The sequence below is a fragment of the Gallus gallus genome, chromosome 8 (genome assembly GCF_016699485.2).
Source record: "Gallus gallus isolate bGalGal1 chromosome 8, bGalGal1.mat.broiler.GRCg7b, whole genome shotgun sequence".
In the NCBI taxonomy this organism is placed as follows: domain Eukaryota; kingdom Metazoa; phylum Chordata; class Aves; order Galliformes; family Phasianidae; genus Gallus; species Gallus gallus.
In genome coordinates, this window is record NC_052539.1 from 5,792,819 (window position 1) to 5,810,194 (window position 17,376).

General features: G+C 59.7%; 1 protein-coding gene and 1 long non-coding RNA gene across 2 annotated transcripts; both read right to left on the reverse strand.

Moving 5' to 3' along the window:
* Positions 1 to 9,066: 9,066 nt before the first annotated feature.
* IER5 (immediate early response 5) lies at positions 9,067 to 10,464 on the reverse strand. The gene has a single exon (XM_040705028.2). The coding sequence runs from the start codon at positions 10,347 to 10,349 to the stop codon at positions 9,642 to 9,644; it is 708 nt and encodes a 235-aa protein (XP_040560962.1). The 5' UTR covers positions 10,350 to 10,464; the 3' UTR covers positions 9,067 to 9,641.
* Positions 10,465 to 16,009: 5,545 nt separating this feature from the next.
* Positions 16,010 to 17,359, reverse strand: LOC112532925. Its single transcript, XR_003076517.3, has 2 exons — positions 16,756 to 17,359; positions 16,010 to 16,456 (listed from the first exon to the last, which is right to left on the reverse strand). It is a non-coding gene; the product is annotated as an uncharacterized LOC112532925 (long non-coding RNA).
* Between the last annotated feature and the right edge of the window lie 17 nt (positions 17,360 to 17,376).

The following is a 17,376-nucleotide window of genomic DNA, read 5'->3' on the forward strand; positions in this document are numbered from 1 at the left end:
CCCCTGCCCTTCACCTCCAGCTGCCGGGGACCGCAGGCCCCGTCTCGGCGTACAAAAGGGAGAGGTGCATCATCCCCGACACTCCCACCCAGGGTTCATTCTGCCCTCTCGTGGCAGGGCAGCACCCACGGGCACCAGCACCCACCAGTGCAGGTGACGCAGTCCTGCCTTTGCCACCTTGTGACACCAGAAGCGACACATTGCACTTGGGCGCCCCAAATTCCCCCCAAGCACTCTGCAGGACACTCAGCAACACCATGCCATGCCCTGTGGTGCCGCAGCAGAGCCAGCAGCTTGCAGCACCATAATGCTGTCCCCATCCCCACAATGACACACGCTGCAACCCCAGCACCTCACCATGCACGCAGCACCCCCCTGGGTGCAAGGCCACCTGGGGCACGGGACATTTGGGAACAGTCACATCACTCTGGTTTCACAGCAGAACATGGCACGGGGATGGGGTGCAGTGGGACCAGGCACTCTGCAGCCCCTCAGTGGGGTGCGCGCCCAGCCCCGGTGCTGCTGTCTCTTTAAAGCCTTCATCACTAAATCTGAATGAAGCCAAGGGAAGAAATTCCCGGAGAGGAGTGCTTCGTTTACAGCAGCGCTGGGGTTTATTCACACTGAGCTGCTGAGCGCTCTCCTGCCCCAACTCCATGGGGAGGGTGCACACATACCCATCCTTTTTGAGATGTGCAGAAATCTCCCAACCCAAACCAAGAGCACCGACATCCCAAAAGCAACCCAAGCAAGGCCACGTGGGCAAGCACAGAGGGACATCGGGTGCTGTCACCCCATAGGACTCCTGCACACCAACAGCCCCATCCCTCACCATTTCTCCCATCTCGTTGCTGTGAGATGGCACTGGGAGGGATGCAGCTGCACCTCATAGCACTGCACCCCACAGGTGTGCTCTGGGCACCCGCAGCGCCCCCACTGCTGCACAGCCCCCCACAGCCATCTCTCTCTGCCTGGGGTCCTCCTTCCGACACATCCGTGCTGTTCCTCAGGGCCTGGCGATGCCTCGGATTCGGATGTCTCCATGGTTACCTGCTGGAGCGGGGGGTGACGGAGCTCTCGGGGTTCACCGCTCAGCGCATCTCCCTCTGCCTGCCCTGGATGCCACTGGCACTAAGGCATAGCGCTGGCAGGGCAGGAGCATGACGCTCACCTTGAGAGCTCACTGTGTGCCAGCTCCACGGATGGCCGGGCACGAGCAGCACGGCATCCCGAAAGGCAAGCCAAGCCTGAGCCACGCAGACGAAACCCAGTGCCTCCTCCCACCGCCCCGCTAGCTCCAAGCAGGAGCCAGGCACAGAGACACGGGCAGGATTTATGCTGTGGCATCCATGCTGCTGGCATCCCTGGCGTGTCCATCTGCTGGGGACTACCCCGTGCCTGCTCACCCACCGGAGCATCCCTGGGTGTACAAAGCAGAGCGGCATGTGCAGGAAGAGCAACCCACGGTGCAGAGTCAAGCAGAGCTCTTTTTTCTTATTGCTTAACATCCAGCAGTGTCTGCCTTTGCCTGACCCCAAGCTTTGCGGGAGCACCCACCAAGACACCCTGTGCCCAAATGCAGTCCCATGCAGCTCTGCAGGCACCACCTGGATTTTGTCTGTCCTCCCATAGAGCAGCACTCAGCTCTCCAACAGCGCACAGCACACACATCTATCCGGCTTCCCTCCTCCTCCCTGCCTGCAGCCGCAGCCACTTCAGCTGTGGACTAATTGGGAAGGGTTCAGAGGGCAGCCAAGAGCGCACAAAGGGCAGCACAACACAACCTGCTGCTGCAAGAAAAAAATAAAACAGCCCGAAAATGGGGTTTGTCTGATCTGCAGCTCCAAAGGCTGAGAGAGACGTGATGCAGCACGCAGTTATGCAAAGGCTGTGGGGTAAACTGTGCTCCGTCCCCACTGGGAACAGGACAAGAGGCTGAAAGCTGTGCAGCAGACACTGAGCAGCCTTGCTGCCCTCCACCTGCACGCAGCCCCAGCACAGCGCCGTCTCTCCGCTCTGTTTCTCTCCCCCTATTTGCGTCGGAGCGCTTTGACTCAGCTCTGAGCCGCTTCCCAGGCTCTGTCTCACAGCCCAGTCAACACGGAGCGCGCCGGTGCCAAAAATCCGTTTCTTTCGGATCTGATTGTTTGTTTTCCTCCCTTTCCAGTTTGGGATTTTTGAAAGGGAGCCATGCGAAACCAACTGCTCATTGTTTACTGCAAAGCCTGCGGCTGCGTTGTAGCAATTCCGCTTGCAGTCACCCCAAGGATCAGGTGGAAAGTTAACGAGCACCGCATCACGGCACGGCGCTCGTGGGGCTCTCCAGCGTCTGTGCGCACTGCCCTTGGGGGCATCACCTGCATGGCAAACCCAGAGCTCGGGCAGGAGGACCACATAACCATGCGAGTCGGAGGGGACCCCTAAAGGCCATCTGGTCCATCTCCCCTGCAATGAACAGGGACACCTACAGCTCCATCAGGAGCTCAGAGCCCCGTCCAGCCCTTCCTGTTACACTGTGCAGACCTCCGGGAGCATTTGTGTGCCTCGTTGCCGAAGATATCATTAACTGTAGCACAGCTCAGGCTGAGCACTCAGTGATGCCTTTCCGCTGACAGCGACACTGAGCGGCTCCGACATCGTCTTTCCCACTGAACTCTGTTGATATCACTCCTGCTCGAGTCAAACACCGCCTAAATCATTGCTTTTGCAAGTATTCCCTTTCATGATGTTATGAGCAACACCAAATGAGCTCATTATGACCCATTTTCCATAATGATCCCGCTGACTGGAGTGAATAACACCTCCCTTCAGCTCGCAGGGAGAAAGCCGTGCAGATCTGCCTCCGTGCAGGGCTGATATGGAGAGGTTGACATGCCCCAGTCCCGTGGCAGAGCCTGCCCCAAGCACTGCGGTCCAACCCGCTCCTGGAGGTGCCCAAGGCCAGGTCGAATGATGCCCTGGGCAGCCTGAGCTGGTGCCTAGTTGGTCTTTGAGGTCCCTAACCCAAGCCATTCTTTTGGTAACCCATAGTAGCAGCCAGCCCATAGCAAGGAGCGTTTTCCAGAACCAAAGCAAGGCGTAAGACGCAGCGTGGCTCACAGCCCACCCCGTTTCCCCCCATTTCCCCTTGTCCTGACCCCAGAAAAGCTCATACCTGCCCTGAACAGGGCTGGGGTGGGTGAGAATATGGGTACCTCGGCACACAGCCCACAGCGGGGCTGGCAGCCCCCGAGCCCAAGGCTCCATGGCACAGCTCCAACGCGCAATAAGCAGCAATATTAGCAAAACAGCACACAAATAGATCCAAACAGGAGCCTCCTGCCAGCAGGCAGGGCGGGCGGCTCGCTGCAGGGGAGCACTGGAGATGTGTATGAGCAACAGGGAAATGGAGCGCTGAACGATTTTTTGGCAACTCTCCCCTCCTGGTGCAGCTCATCTCCGTTCCAGGCACTGAGCAGTCTGTCCTCTGCACCAAAATGTTCTTTTCTCTCCCATCACGCTGCCAGAAAGGTGGGAGGGCTGTGGTGGTGGCTGCCTGTATGTGGGTCTCACCCTATGTGTGGCTTGTCCAGGTGGCTCAGACCCACCATCAGTGTCACCATGGCGTGGGGTGACAGCATGGATACGGGGCTCTGGGGCAGCAGTGTGGCAAAGGAGCAGCAAACAGCCACGGGATGCAGAGCTGTCAGAGGAGGGGAGAGCGGATGGCTTCGCTTTGGGGAAGGCAGGGAGCAGCTGTTGCTGGGAAACTGCTCACAAAACCTGGCTCAACAAGGCACCAAAAGCATGGGGCTGATGGCACCCAAGCAGCACAGGTGTCCATCAATCTTTCCAGCCATCCATCTGTCCATCCATCCTCAGACAGCTCACTCGCTGCATCACTGCCCATCCCCTATAAGGACAGCCCCGGGGTCTGTGCCCCACAGCCCACCGCAGGTACCCCCAAGGCATGGAAAGCTGCAGGCACACATCCCCAGCGCGTGCCTCAGTTTCCCCACGGTGAGGATGCTCATCGCTCACTTGGGCTGTGCTCATCACAGCTGGGGCCTTCATGCAGCTCAAATAAAAGGTGATCATGAGAACTGGAGGGAGAATGAAAGGTATGAATCACTTCCTCCCCTGGCTCCCTCCATCCTGCTGTCCTCCCCCCCAGAGAAGCCCAAGGGGAACACCCATTTCCCCTCCTCCGCTCTGCAATGAGCACCAAGGGGACACACTCGCTCCTCATTTCCAATCAGCAGCAGTCACAAAACACCTCGACATGCACCAAGGCTGAGAGCCAATGCCATTTCTCTGCAAAATGAGCCATGTTGGGCTCCACCAGACTGATGGTAACGGAGCATGGATATGGGGCACACGCAGCCCTGGGCACCCCGTGGCAGCAGAGTGAGGCTGTAGAGCTCAGACACAGCTCTGCAGGATGGGGAGCAATAGGACTGTGCCCTATGGGGCAGGGGCAATGTCTCAGCTCCATGGGGAGCAGGCATGTAGAGCTCAGTGCAGCTCTGCTCTCTGCATTACAACAGCCAACAGACAGCAGCACTGGACTTGCTGAGAGGTTAGAACAATGGATCCATTGTTGCAGGTACAATATGTAATTAACCTGCGGGACTCGTCCCCACAAGGCTAATTGGGAGCGAGGGCTGCAGGGAGCTGTGCACAGAGTGGTCATACACAGCCAGGAAGAGGCATCCCCATGGACACGAGCTGGGGGCTGCTCCATCCATACAGGAAAGCAAAGAAGCACTCAGGAAATGCCAAAGCCCAGCACAGGGCTCTCTCCCCACTAATGCATGCTTAGGAACAAGGCAAGGCCCTAGAGACGCTCCCTAGAACACTACCCTAGTATCACTGCCACTTAAGAGCCCTCTAGGCTCCACTTTCCCTTGAATTATCTGCTATGCTTTGAGCTCAGATTGTTTTCAGGTTTGTTTTTTAAGCAGCCACAGCAGCATCCCACACCACCAGCACGTACCTGGATCCTGCTGCCCCACGGCTGCTCCCGGAGATGCTGAGTTCTGCTAGCAGCCCAGAAGCTGAGGGCTGGTAACCAGAGGGCTGGTGCTATGTCAGCAGGGATGCCAGATGTTGACACAGGCTGCCATCAGCCCCCAGGAGAGGAGATGGCAACCGTACCATTTACATGCAAGCAGCACAAAGCTGCATTGCTACGCGTGCAGGGAAATTACTTAACCACATATCCAAGGTAGAGAATTAAACCCATTGGAGAATAAAAGAGAGAGGATTATCTGGGTAACGCAGAGTGAGGCTGCTCAGGGGCACTAATGGCACATGGAGACCCCTCACTGAGGCTGTAACAGGGACATCATTACAGGGAGAGCCTCCTCCTGCAAATGCAAGCATGGAGAAACCAACTACCAGCTCAGTACAGCTAAGGGAGACAGGGCTGAGCTTAAATCCCCATGAGCAGCAGGTGGGTGGAAGCCCCAGGTGAGGCCACTCAGCTCCTCAACCGACTGGCCGGGTGTGCAGGTGAGCTGATGGCTCTTCTCTGCTAGATTTAGAGAGGGAAATAGCCAAATGGCTTTTGTGTAAGCAGGTGGCCAAGGCTGGGGGAGTGTCGTTAAGTGGCCTCGTTATACCAGGTGATGCACGTCACTGTTAGCCACAGTGTGCATACATTGGGGGACATAGGGGCTGGGTGTCACCTGGTGATGGCATGCAGTCATCCACCACCTTGCAGTATCTCGTCCACCCATCAGGAGGGAGGGCTGTGCCTGTAGACCTCCCAGTGCAGCATGGCCATGCAGGGGCAGCTCCTGGCTGGCAAGCTTCTGCAGGCCTCCACGAGAGGGCTTTGCTGCACAAGGAAAGGAGGTTGGCTGCTCACAGCCTGCTTCCAGGCCGGCAGCTCTTCTTCTACATCTCAAAGCGAGCAGCAGGCAGCAGGAGGATGTTTGCGCCATGCTGCACCTGGAGGAGATGCTTGGAAGGGAGGATGACACCTCCGAGGTGAACGTGGCCTTTTCCACTCCTGGAGCAGATGCTGAGACCCAGAGGGATGGCTGCCAGGGTTCCCCGGGGGCAGCTGGATGGATGCACCCTGCTCCCAGGCACGAGGCTAAGCGCCTCGGAGAGGCATCTGCTGCTGTTCTCCGAGAGGAAAGGGCAAAGGAGGAAGGAGGATGTGGGAGCCACGTGTCCATCTGTCCGTTCATCCTTCCCCAGAACCTGGCTCTATGCCAAGGTCTCGGGTCAGGCACAGCCCTGGAGCCAGCAGGGTCGGGCACGTGGGGGTTCAGTGCTGCCCTGGTTAAAATAAACAGGAGAAGGCGGCCCGCTCAAAGGGCAGAGCGGATCTGCCACCCGCTCTTGTCGGAGCCCGCAGGGGATTTCTGTCCCCTGTTGCTCTCACAGCCACTTCCTCCTGCGTGCTGCTGACAAAACCCCAGCCGGGGCCCAGCCTGGTGAGGGCTGGGGGCCCCGCTGTGCGCCTGGGGATGGGGGCACAGCACCGGGGGCTCCTCACCGCTCCCCTCCTTCCTGCCCTCCCACCCTTCCTGCCTCTCCCAGCCACCCTCTGTGTCCTTCCTGCCTGTCTCCTGCCCCATCCGCTCCTCTGTTTCCCACCTCGTTCCCTTTTCCCCTCCTGCCCGTGGCCGCGAGCCTCCTGCAGGTGGTTCCCAGCGAGCTCTGTGCCCTCGGTGCCAGGAAAAGCAGTGGGGGAGCATCTCCCTGGGAGTCACGCTCCTTCCTGTGCCTGCATGCACAGAGCTCAGCTTGGGGCTGGATGTGCTTTGACCTGTCCTGGGCTGCCGTTGAGCCCCAGAGCCATGGGCTGAGGTCAGAGATGAGGAACAGGAGGAGGAGAAGGGCCTTTCCTTAGGAAGAGGCACAGTGTGAGGGAACAGGACACGGGGTGACACACCGGAGCATCCTGCATCCCATGCGTGGCTATCTCTGGCTCTCTAAACCAATACATTGCTCAGCTGGGAGCCAGAGGGAGCCCTCCCCAGCAGTTCTGTGTTTCATTACTGCTCTCACCAGGCAGCCCTCGCCCAGCCAGGAGGGCCTGCAGGGTTTTCATATCAGCAGCAGCAACCACAACCAGAAGGAAGCTGTTTGTATTCATCCCCTACCCCTGCCTCAAGGACCCCAGCCAGCCTGGATTCTCCCTTCTCCATCCACCCAGCAGCCCCCCTCCGTGCGCTGCCCCCCATTCCCCAGCTGGGAGAGGCCCCAGCAGCGCGGCCCCAAGGCGCTGGCCTCCCTCCCGGCCTCCCTCCTCCTCCCTCCCTCTTTCCCAGCAGCTCCCGGATTCCTGAGTGCTGACACAGCCCCGCAGGATGCTGCAGCCCACAGCCTGCCCCATCCTCCCCAGCCCGGGAGGGACAGACGGAGGCTGGGATGGGGTGCCCCGGGATGGAGCACTCATGGGGGACACCACATAGGACCCTCGGGAGCCACCTCTACCCTCTGAGAGGGCTGAGCCATCCCAGGACATGTGGGTTCAGTCCTTTTATTTGAGCCTTGAGGTCCGCATCCCAGCCCAAAGCAGCCCCCTCAGCTCCAGACCACATCGAGGGGTGGCTCCCCAACAGCCCCCACTGCTGTTCCAGGAGGTGAGGACCTGCCATGTTGCCATTAGATCACATCCGTCCGGGCCCTGCGTTTCCATAGGAGTTACCCTCTCTTCCAAGTGATGGAAGGTTTTATTTTTATCCGGCTTATTTTTGCACTTCTTCCATCAGCAGCACTGGCACGGAGGTGCGTTTGGGCCTCCAACCCCTCCCCTGCCTACAGCTCCGTCCTTTCCCACCCCATCGCCCTCACTTCTGAACGCAGCACCGTGGGAAGGGAAACTCTGAGGACCGAAGCAGTGGAACAGGAGAACGGCCCCCGTTTACGTCAATGTTATTACAGGAACAAGAAAAGAAGCCGGGAAGGAGGAGGAAAGGCAGACCCTGGGACCCCCGAGCACCTCCTGAGAACAGCGGGCTGTTCCAGCTCCCCCGGAGCGCTTTCCTAAGCCCTGCTGCAAGTTATGCAAAGTATCTCCGGAACAATTGGGGCACGGCAGGGAGCTGCTGCCGCCCTTCCCTGCGGCCAGCGGGGTCACCGCAGCCCTGGGAGCGGCCGCCTGCTCCCCGCCGGTGTCCCCCCCACCCTCGCATTGAGCCGGGCTGCGGGGTTTAACCCCTTAAATCCGGGGGTGCTGCTTCTCCAGCCCCATCGCAAGCACGCGGCCGCGGTACGACGGCGGGGACGGCTCCAGCAGCCCACGGAGCCAGCTTGGGTCCTCCGGGGACACCGCGTGTCAGCTGATAAGCGAGAAGCCGGAGCTCGGGGGAGGTCACCCAGCCGGGAGGAGCCGCAGCAGCGTGGCGTTTGCCAGCGGTCCGGCTGTTGCACAACGCCTGCGGAAGGTGGAGCAGTCCCGAAGTACGTCCTTCTCCCCATCTGACACCGAGCGGAGTTTTTAAGAGAATTAACAGCGTTTGCCCCCCTGCTGCCCGGCTTTCCCATCCCAACGTTCGGGCTTGCAGCTCCCAGGGCGCACAGCGGGCTGCCTGCAAGAGTCCTCAGTGGGAGAGTTCGTTAATTAGGAGCAGAGGAGCCTCTGGTGAATCTCGCAGCGAGAAGAAGAAAAAAATTCCCCCACAATTCAATCTAATTACAACGCCCTGGGGCGCTCCGCAGTGGCTGTGAAGCACAGGCCAAGCTTTCCTCCCCACCCATGCGAGCAGGAACTTTAACCCAGTTCCTACCGATAGTAGAAAGGGAGGGGGGAAGCCTCAGCGCTCATCGTAGCCGCTCTACAAGTAACAGCAAACAGGAGGCACGGAGCGCGACCGCTGGCAGCAGAACAAGCAGCCCTGAGCACAGCCTATGCCCGGCAGCGGCAGCTCACACGCCCCCAGCGCAGGACTTTGAGCCGCAGCCATCGACCCGGCGCTGGGAGGAGGGTTGGCACAGTGGGTCCTGGGCAGGACCCCAACATAACCCCCTTCCTTCCCCCCCATAGCCCCCCAACCCAAGGCAATGCGGGGTGCCCGGCCGCCACCCCCCAGCCCTCCCCTGAGCCACACAGACAGACTCCGCCGCTACAGTTAAAAATATTTAATACGTGTCACACACGTAGCATTACATTTTATACAAAACGAGATACATCACCGAAGAAAACACTGTACAAACCCCTACCCCCCCCCCCCTCCCGTCCCAGCCCACCCCCCAACGGGAACCCCAAGCCTTTATACAACAAAGACCGGGGATCCCCGAGCCTAACAACCAGGCTCACGAGGACTTTCCATCGGAGCGTCTGTAAACTTCTGTTTCTCTCAAATAAACACTTTTTAAAAGCACCGTGTAGCAGTCCTGACCTAAACCTTTCCAAAATAAACACTTTATTCAATAAATTTAATACTTTCCAAGCTTAAAATATCCCCGCTGGGAGCGCCCCGGGCGGGGGACGGCCGGGAAGGGGAATTCCGGGCGGGTCGGGTCGGGCCGCTCCCAGGGCGGCAGCCGACGGTCGGGGCCCGGCGAAGGGGAAGTGCTGCTGCCCGCTGTTCTTCCGTGCGGGGCCGGGGGGGGGTGGGGGCGAAGGAAGGAGCAGGAAGGAGGAGGGGGGCAGCTCCGGGTCTGTCCGTGCCCCTCCTCGCGGTGCGCAGTCCGACGCGTCAGAAGGCCACGATAGCCGTGCTCCAGGGGTTGAGGGTCCGCAGCACGCGTTGGTCGCAACAGATCTGCCCCGGTTCCGCGGTCGCCTCCTCGCTGCCGTCACGGCTCGGCCGCCGGCGGCCCTGGGGCTCCTTGCTGAGCAGTCCCGAGAAGCTGGAGCCGAAGATGCTGATGAGGCTGGCCACGTTGCCCGTCTCCATGTCCTCCTGCTCGCCCTGCGGGGGCGGCGACTCCTCCGCCTCTCGGCGCGGCTTCTTCAGCGGCGAGCCCTGCTGCTCCATCTCCGCGGCGCTCCGCTTCCGGGGGCACAGCGGGGGCACAGCGCAGCGCCGCGCCTCGCGGGGCCCCTCACCGCCCGCCCCGCAACGGCAGCCGCCCCACGAGCAGCGTTGAGTCGGCCGGGAGCTCCCGCAGTCCGCGTCGGGCAGCCGCTGGCCGAGCCTCGGCGCCTCCGGCTCCGCGGGCGCCCACGCGACGGGGCCGGCGGCGGGACAAGGAGGAGAGGGCTCCGCGGGCGGCCCGCAGGCGGCGGGGGGCGGCTCGGGAGGGCAGCCCGGCTCGCTCAGGTAGACCTGGCGGGCGCTGCGCAGCACCAGCGACACCAGGAGGTTCTTGTGGAGCTTCAGGCCGCCGCGCTGGCCCCGCGCGCTGTAAATCTTGCCCAGCGAGATGCTGACGATGCGGTGCGCTTCCAGCTTGAACTCCATGGATGAGGCCGCCGACGGGTGCGTGAAGCCGGGGGGTGAACTCGGGCCGCGCCGCTCCGCCTCGCTCCGCTGCCGTCACCACGGACGCGCGCTCCGCTCGCTCTCGCCGCCGACTGAGGGGTGCCCACGCGCCACGCCTCCCTTTATACCGCCCCCGCGCCGGCCAATCAGAGCGCTCCGCCGGCCGCTCCAACCGCCGGCGCGCCGGCCAATGGCGAGCCGGGGGAGCGCGTTCGAACGCTCGTCCCGCGGAGAGAGCCCTTAAAGCGGCAACGCGGGCGCGCGGCTGGTGGGGCCCACGCGGAGTGGAAGGCGAGCGGGGATAACGCGGTGCCTTCTTCGGCTACTAATTTCTGCCAAAACAGCACTTTGCGAAGCTTTCCTCCCACGGCTCCACGCTTTCCATCGTACAGCACGCAAGGGGCAGTTGTTTTTGATATCTTTCTTTTTATTTATTATTATTATTTCACATTTTTTTTTAATTGGGGTTGAATTCGCTTTTTCCAGATGGTGAATTTGGATCTGATTGATTTTCTGGAGGGGAAAACAATAAAAAAGCAAGAACAGTTCTTGCCTCTATCCTCCCCCTCCCCTCCCCCCCGGCAACCAAGCTCCAGGAAGCAGCAACCACCTGCAATGGGGGCAATGGGGCAAGGACAGAAGTGAAAGGACAGCCCGGCATGAAGGAAGTGGAACCCCAAGTATCGCTTTCTGTCTGCTGGCTTCCTGTGTGGCACGTGACGGCACGCTGCCTTCCCACTCCTCGCCCAAAACAAGAGCCACGGTTGGTACTGAGGAGCAGGATGTGGGCTGCAGGGGCTGCCCGTCTCCATCGGGCCTCAATCAAGCCAGGGCACGCTGCCTGCTGTCAAAAGGACCCGGCAGGGACCCCTGGTCTTGTCAGAAGGCTTCGGAGCTGGGACGGATCTGGTGATCCCCCCCGCTGCCGACACGGTCTTCTGGAGGTGGAAAAGGGAACATCTGGGCACCGCAGCACAGAGGGCAAAGGGAGCTCTTACAGGGAGAAAAAATGGACATGGTTGCTTTGCTGGGGTGGGGAATGGAAAAGAAAAAGGACTTTTACACTTTGTAGGAGTTTCTCTGCCGCTCCATCGTGCCCTGTGTCAGCCACAAGATGCCCAGCACAATTTCCTCCTGCTGGAAACCCCCAAGGAATGCTCTCCAAACACAGTGCACAGCGCATCAGCCTCTGGGCTGCGGAGAACACCCCGGGGCAGAGTAGGGCTTTCCTTCCCACCCTGCCGATGGGAACCAAGCGCTGCTGTCCTCAGCGTTCCCAACCTGCCCAACCTGCTCCGTGCTCAGGGCCAGCCCTCCGCTCAGCCCGACCGGCCGGGGCAGCTCTGTGCTGTCTTTGGGACCGCAGTGGCAGCTCCTCACCCAATGGCTGTGTGACCGTCCGCATGTGAAAACAACGGGGATCCTTTGTGGCTGAGCGCTGGGTGCTGCGGGACTCCTTGCTGGCAGGGACAGGGCTCCTTTGTGCTCAGGAGATGACCCCAGTGAGAATAAATCATGCCTTGCACATCTGAGCCAGTGGCGCTTCTGATGCCATCTGCCTGAGTCAAGCATCGATGCGGAGCAGCGGTGCGGAGCCCGGGGAAAGCTCAGCATGGGCGGACACGGCACAGCACGGGCGCTCTGCTGAGTAAAGATGAGTGCGCGGAGGCTGACCAACCTGTTCTGCTGCTCTGCCTCATCCCAATGACACGAGACTTTCCCACCAGCCGACAGAGCCTGCCTGCCGGCTCCCCACCTCCCCGGGGGCCGTGGGACGCAGGGAGAGCCACACAGCCAGCGCCAAAACGTGGTCCTCCGTCCTCAGCAGCGCCCAGAGAGGGGACAGCTCTGCGGAGGGGAAGCTCCCGTGCCAGGCAATAGCTACAGCTGAGTACAGCCGGACGCCGTCTCCACTCACAGACACGCGTGCCCCCCAGGGCTCTGCGCACAGAAGCAGGGCTGGGGGCGGCTGCTTGCCCGGAGGGGAGCACGCAGCAGAAAGGCCGGCCCAGCTCAGCCCTTTTAAGCCGGGCGGTATTTTGGTGGCAGCCCTGCTTTTCCCTCCCAGGCTGATGTCATGCCTTAGTAAGTTTGAGGCAGCGTCACATGGCAGCTTCTGAGGTCAGCGCTCGCCTGGGGTGGCTTTGTTGTCTCTCTGTCTGTGCCCGTCTGCCTGTCGGGCCGCCGCTGCGCCCGTTCCCACGCGGGGAGGTGCCGCGTCCCCTTCTGCGTGCCCAGCCGAGGGGCAGCGCCCCATCCCCGGCAGGAGACGGGCGGGCAGGGCGCGACCGGGCGCTCCTCTCTCCGCGTGCGATCCCGGCAGGCTGGAAGGGAGCTGACAAACAATTCGCAGCCCTCCGGCTCAGCTGCCGTTTCCCGAAATAGCGGGGGCAGGGGGAGGGCCGGCAGACAAAGGTGGCTCTGAGCGAGCAGGAAGCCCGGGGGGCCGAGCGGCGGGGAGCCCGCAGCCCCACCTGGAAAGGAAAACAATGCGAGATAAAAGAGGCTCGGGACAGGAAGCAGCTTGCGGTACAATATAATAATCGCAGAGGCTGCGCACACGGCTGCTTTTTTATAGGCGTTTCAATCGGCTCCGGGAAGTTCTCTCGGGGGCTGGCGCTGCCGCCTCGTGGCACCGGCTGCCCACGGCCCGACGGCCGTCTCCATCTGAGAAGTCACCTCTCCGTCCGCCTCCCTCGCGCTGTCGGAAACAGCGAGGCCGAAGGTCCCTTTGTCGCTTCCCGGCAGCGCCCGGGGTCCCCCTGCCATCGGAGCCGGGCCGGGCCGGGCCATCTGGCACGCAGCGCGGCCCCCGACCTGTCGCCGAGTGCGGATGTGGTTACCCAGATCCTGTTCCACGCTGGCGCCGACCCTCCGGCAGCCGGCCCTGCGGCTTGTCGCCAAATGTGAGCCGGGCTGGGGGGCCAGCTGCGCTGAAAGAATGGGGAGCGCGCCCGGAGAGATCCGGGTGTCCTCCAAGCGTGGGATCTGCCTGTTCGCCCCTTCTCCTCGAGCCTTCCCGGTGCATCACCGCCCTTCTCTCGGTTCGGGGGTTGGGCTCCTCCTGGGAGGCAGATGTCCACACCAGCAGCGGGGCAGGGACAAAAGCCTTAGTACTGAGCTTCCCCAAGTGAAAATGGACCTCCGGGACATCTCCGGGCACCGCTGATGAAGCAAACGTTTCCAAACAGGGATTCATTTTGTAGACAGAGATAACAGATATCTACCGCTGAGCCATTCGGAGTGCTCAGCATCGTTTGGGGTTGATTCTTCCCCCCTAGAAAAATCAATGATGGACACAGATGCAGTCTCAGCCTCCCACAGTTGGGCATCGGTAGGTAATCCTCCACGGTTCCCAACTGCTCTGGGTTATGTGTGTTTGAAGATAAGGTCAGAGAGCTCGGAAACATCCCAAAATGCTAAGCGCTCGGCACTGCCGGATGACAAGCAAACACAACACGCAAGCGAAACAAAGAAATCAACACAGACCTAAAGCTGAAGGAGGGGAAGTGGCTCCCCCAGCTTCCGAGAGCGCTCTGTACCTGCACTGGAAACCACAGCAGTGTGTTCACGCAGAGCAGCACCGTACTAGAAAGCAAAGGGGATTTTCCAGGGTCAAAACCCCTCTTCCATGAGGGTAGATCGTAGAATCATAGAAAGGCTTAGGTTGGAAGGGACCTTAAAGCTCAGTGAGCCCCAACCCCGCCGTGGGCTGGCTGCCCCCCACCATTCAGGCTGCCCAGAGCTCCATCCATGACCTTGGGCACCCCCAGGGATGGGGCACCCACAGCTTCTCTGAGCACAGATAAGGGTGTAGATGCCCCAGCCTTGTCTATCCTTCCCCCGACAGGCAACGCTACTCCCTACACATCTCTTCTCTCACCGGTGACCTGGGGATTCCCCCTTACCCTTCTGCACCAATGACTTAATGTTTCCCTTCCCTCCCTCCGAGTGGGTGACTTGGGATTTCCCCCTCCTCTCCTGGGCACCCATGGCCCGGACCCTTTGCCCACCACAAGATCCTGCTACCCTTCCAGCAACCTCTCCCACACCCAGCCATCAGCTTCTTCTGGCAGCCATTTCCCTTGGAAAAACCTGGCCCCACAGCTTTCAGCGTTCTATGAAATTGGCTTTGGTTTCCTGGGGAAAGAACACATTTCTTTGTCCGGGGTTTCCTATCAGACAACCCTTCTATTGTAGTCCACCTTCCTGGATTTTTTTTGCTCTCTGATACGCTTGCAGCGAGCCCTGTGCTGCTTCCAAAGAAGGACCGTGTCCGTGGCTCTCTCCAACCCAGTCATGCAGATGGAGCTGCCTGGTGTCCAGGGGAAACCCAGGACAGCACTGGGCTATTTGCTCCATGCCCTGAGGGATGCGCTCACTCTGTGCCAAACAGAAGGAGCCTGGGTTCACCTGCAGCCCAGCACAGGGTTAAATCCACACGTCAGTTGGGTGAGCTCTGCGCAGAGCCAGCCGAAGCCGCAGCCCGGCAGGCTATGGGGTAGGCTGCCTGCCCAAAGGAGTCACAGTCTAATTATTTTCTCTCCCTGCATCTCAAAGTCACCTTCCTTTTAGCTGGCAGGCAAGCGCCGGCTGCAGCCCTGCACACGTTGCGGAGCACAGATGTGTCCTCTGTCCCACAGCTTCCCGTTGGAGCGCGACAGGATGGCAGTGACACTTGTGTCACACTGCCATGCTCCAAGCTAACAGTGAAGGATCGCGTCCACGCATCCTCAGAGCGGCGGTCAAGGGCAGAGCAGGTCACAGAATCATCAAATCGTGGTATTGTAGAACCACGTAATCACAGCACCGTAGGATGGTTGGGTTGGAAGGGACCTCAAAGCCCACCCAGTCCCAGCCCCTGCCATAGGCTGGTTGCCCCCATCAGATCAGGCTGCCCAGGGCCCCATTCAGCCCAGGGTCCTCTCTGTGTTGAAGCCTTCTTTCCAAACTGAAGAGAAAGTGCAGAATGAAACGTCTGTGCCCCTTTCCCCTTGTAAGGACCTTCCTTTGCCACCTTGCCCTATACCTGCGTTGCAGGCAGGGCTGATCGTGTGACAATGAGCCTGGGTACAAAAGCCACCCGTGGGCACGGGGATAATGAGGAACGGTGATGGGGTGAGGTGGCCAGAGAAAGTTCCTCCTAATTAATGCCTGGGATGGATCCTCTGGCCAAGTAAGTGGGTGCCCCAGACCTCCTCCTTGACCCACCACAACAGTGCAGCTCCCACTGTCCGCTCCACAGGTGGGGCCAGCTTAAGTCCTGTCACCAATTCATTAAGTAACGAGGACTCTCGCCAAACCAGCACCTCATTACCCAAGTAAATAATCACTTTTTAGCTGTAGATAAGCCCTCAGCGTGGCTAGCATCCTTACAGGCTCGGTTCTGCCTGCCCCTTTCTCACTTCTCACTTGAGTCACCACAGCTTTCTAAAAACGAGGCTCACAAAACCTATTTATAAACCACCACGTAAACCCTTGCTGCCCACCACAGCTCTGACTGTTTAGCCACAGGCTGATGTTTCCTATCCAGTTATCACTGGCTTAACCCTCCTCTCACAACCACCATTGAAAAACCTTCAGCAACTTTTACTAAAAAACGCAAAGGAGGAGGGAAAAAAAAAAAAAAGACAGAAACATCTGAAACCCATTTGTGCTTTATTGCTTCTGCCTTGAGCTGTAAAACCTCGTCTGGGTGGAAAAAAAAAAAACAAAACCAAAACCAACAACAAAACCAACCTCTACTTTTGCAAATGCAAAAAGCTCAAACCAATGTAGCTTTCCCCCAAGAAGAAAAGACATCTCTACTGTGTCAAATGCACCTTCTTAGCAGCGGGCTGCCAGCTAGCACGGGATCACACACAGCCCTATGCGTGTACATACATGCCACAGGAATTCTCTTGATAAGGCATTCAGTGAGCCCTGTGCTTTCTTGCAGTTTCGATTGTGATGAGCTGGAGCTTCTCAGCACGGTGTTTCATCAGATCCTCCCTGGCCAGTTCTGCAGCTGGCTGCCGCTCGCCAGCATGAGGAAAGCTGGCCCTTCCAAGCCAAAAATGTGAGCTTGACAGCAAAACGAGCCCGCTCTGAAACAGCAGCAGTGCAGTGTGAGTGGCTTTCATGCAAAAAACATTCGTCGTTTCCAGCATCAGAGAAAAGGCTGCCTTCTTTCCTCCCTTGAAGTTCACATCTTCCCTACGATTACCCCAGCACACAGCTGCCTCATGCTGCACTGCACCCAAGCTGCTGTGGTTTCCCAGGCATGGGGATGGCTGGAGCAGCAGGCAGCTGTCTTTCCTCACCCCGCAGCCCCATAAACCAGTCCGACATGTGTCCTCACCCCTCACTCGTGAGTAAGCGTGCTGCGATTGCAAAAGCCACTCACCTGGTTCCCATGCTGAGGAGGCATCTCTGCAAATGGGTTTTCCATAAGCAAAGCAGCATCGCCTTGGCTAGGGAGGCTGGGCTGCAGCCGTGTGAGGGAGGTGCAAGTAGGGGCAATGCCCTTTGGTCAATGGGGTGAGGATCTATGGGGTTATTGTCCCGAGCATGGGGCTGTGCGGGGTGTGGGGCACAGCGTGATGGGGGCGGCTGAGGGGATGGGATGGGGCAGTGTGGAGAAGAGGGGCTCAGGGGAGACCTCATCGCTCTCTGTCACTGCATGAAAGGAGGCTGTGGTGAGGTGGGATCGGCCTCTGCTCCCGGGTAACAGCATAGGATGAGAGGTGATGGCATCAAGTTGTGCCAGGGGAGGGTCAGGTTGGGTGTGAGGAAAACTCCAAAAGAGCAGTGATACAACAGCACAGGCCGCCCACGGAGGTGCTGGGGTCGTTGGAGGTGTTACAGAGCCGTGGAAATGCGGCACCGAGCGACACAAACGGTGACCGCTGAAGGGGTTGCAGCTGGGCTACCGCAGCCCGGCCGGTGCCGGCGCTGAGGGGAGGCACTCCCTCAGACTCCCGCCGCCATGGCGGGACGGGGCGGGCGGTGGGGCGCGGGCAGCCGC

Excerpts from the sequence above, each read along its gene's own strand:
- IER5 (XM_040705028.2), bottom strand. The coding sequence starts at position 10,349 with ATGGAGTTCAAGCTGGAAGCGCACCGCATCGTCAGCATCTCGCTGGGC.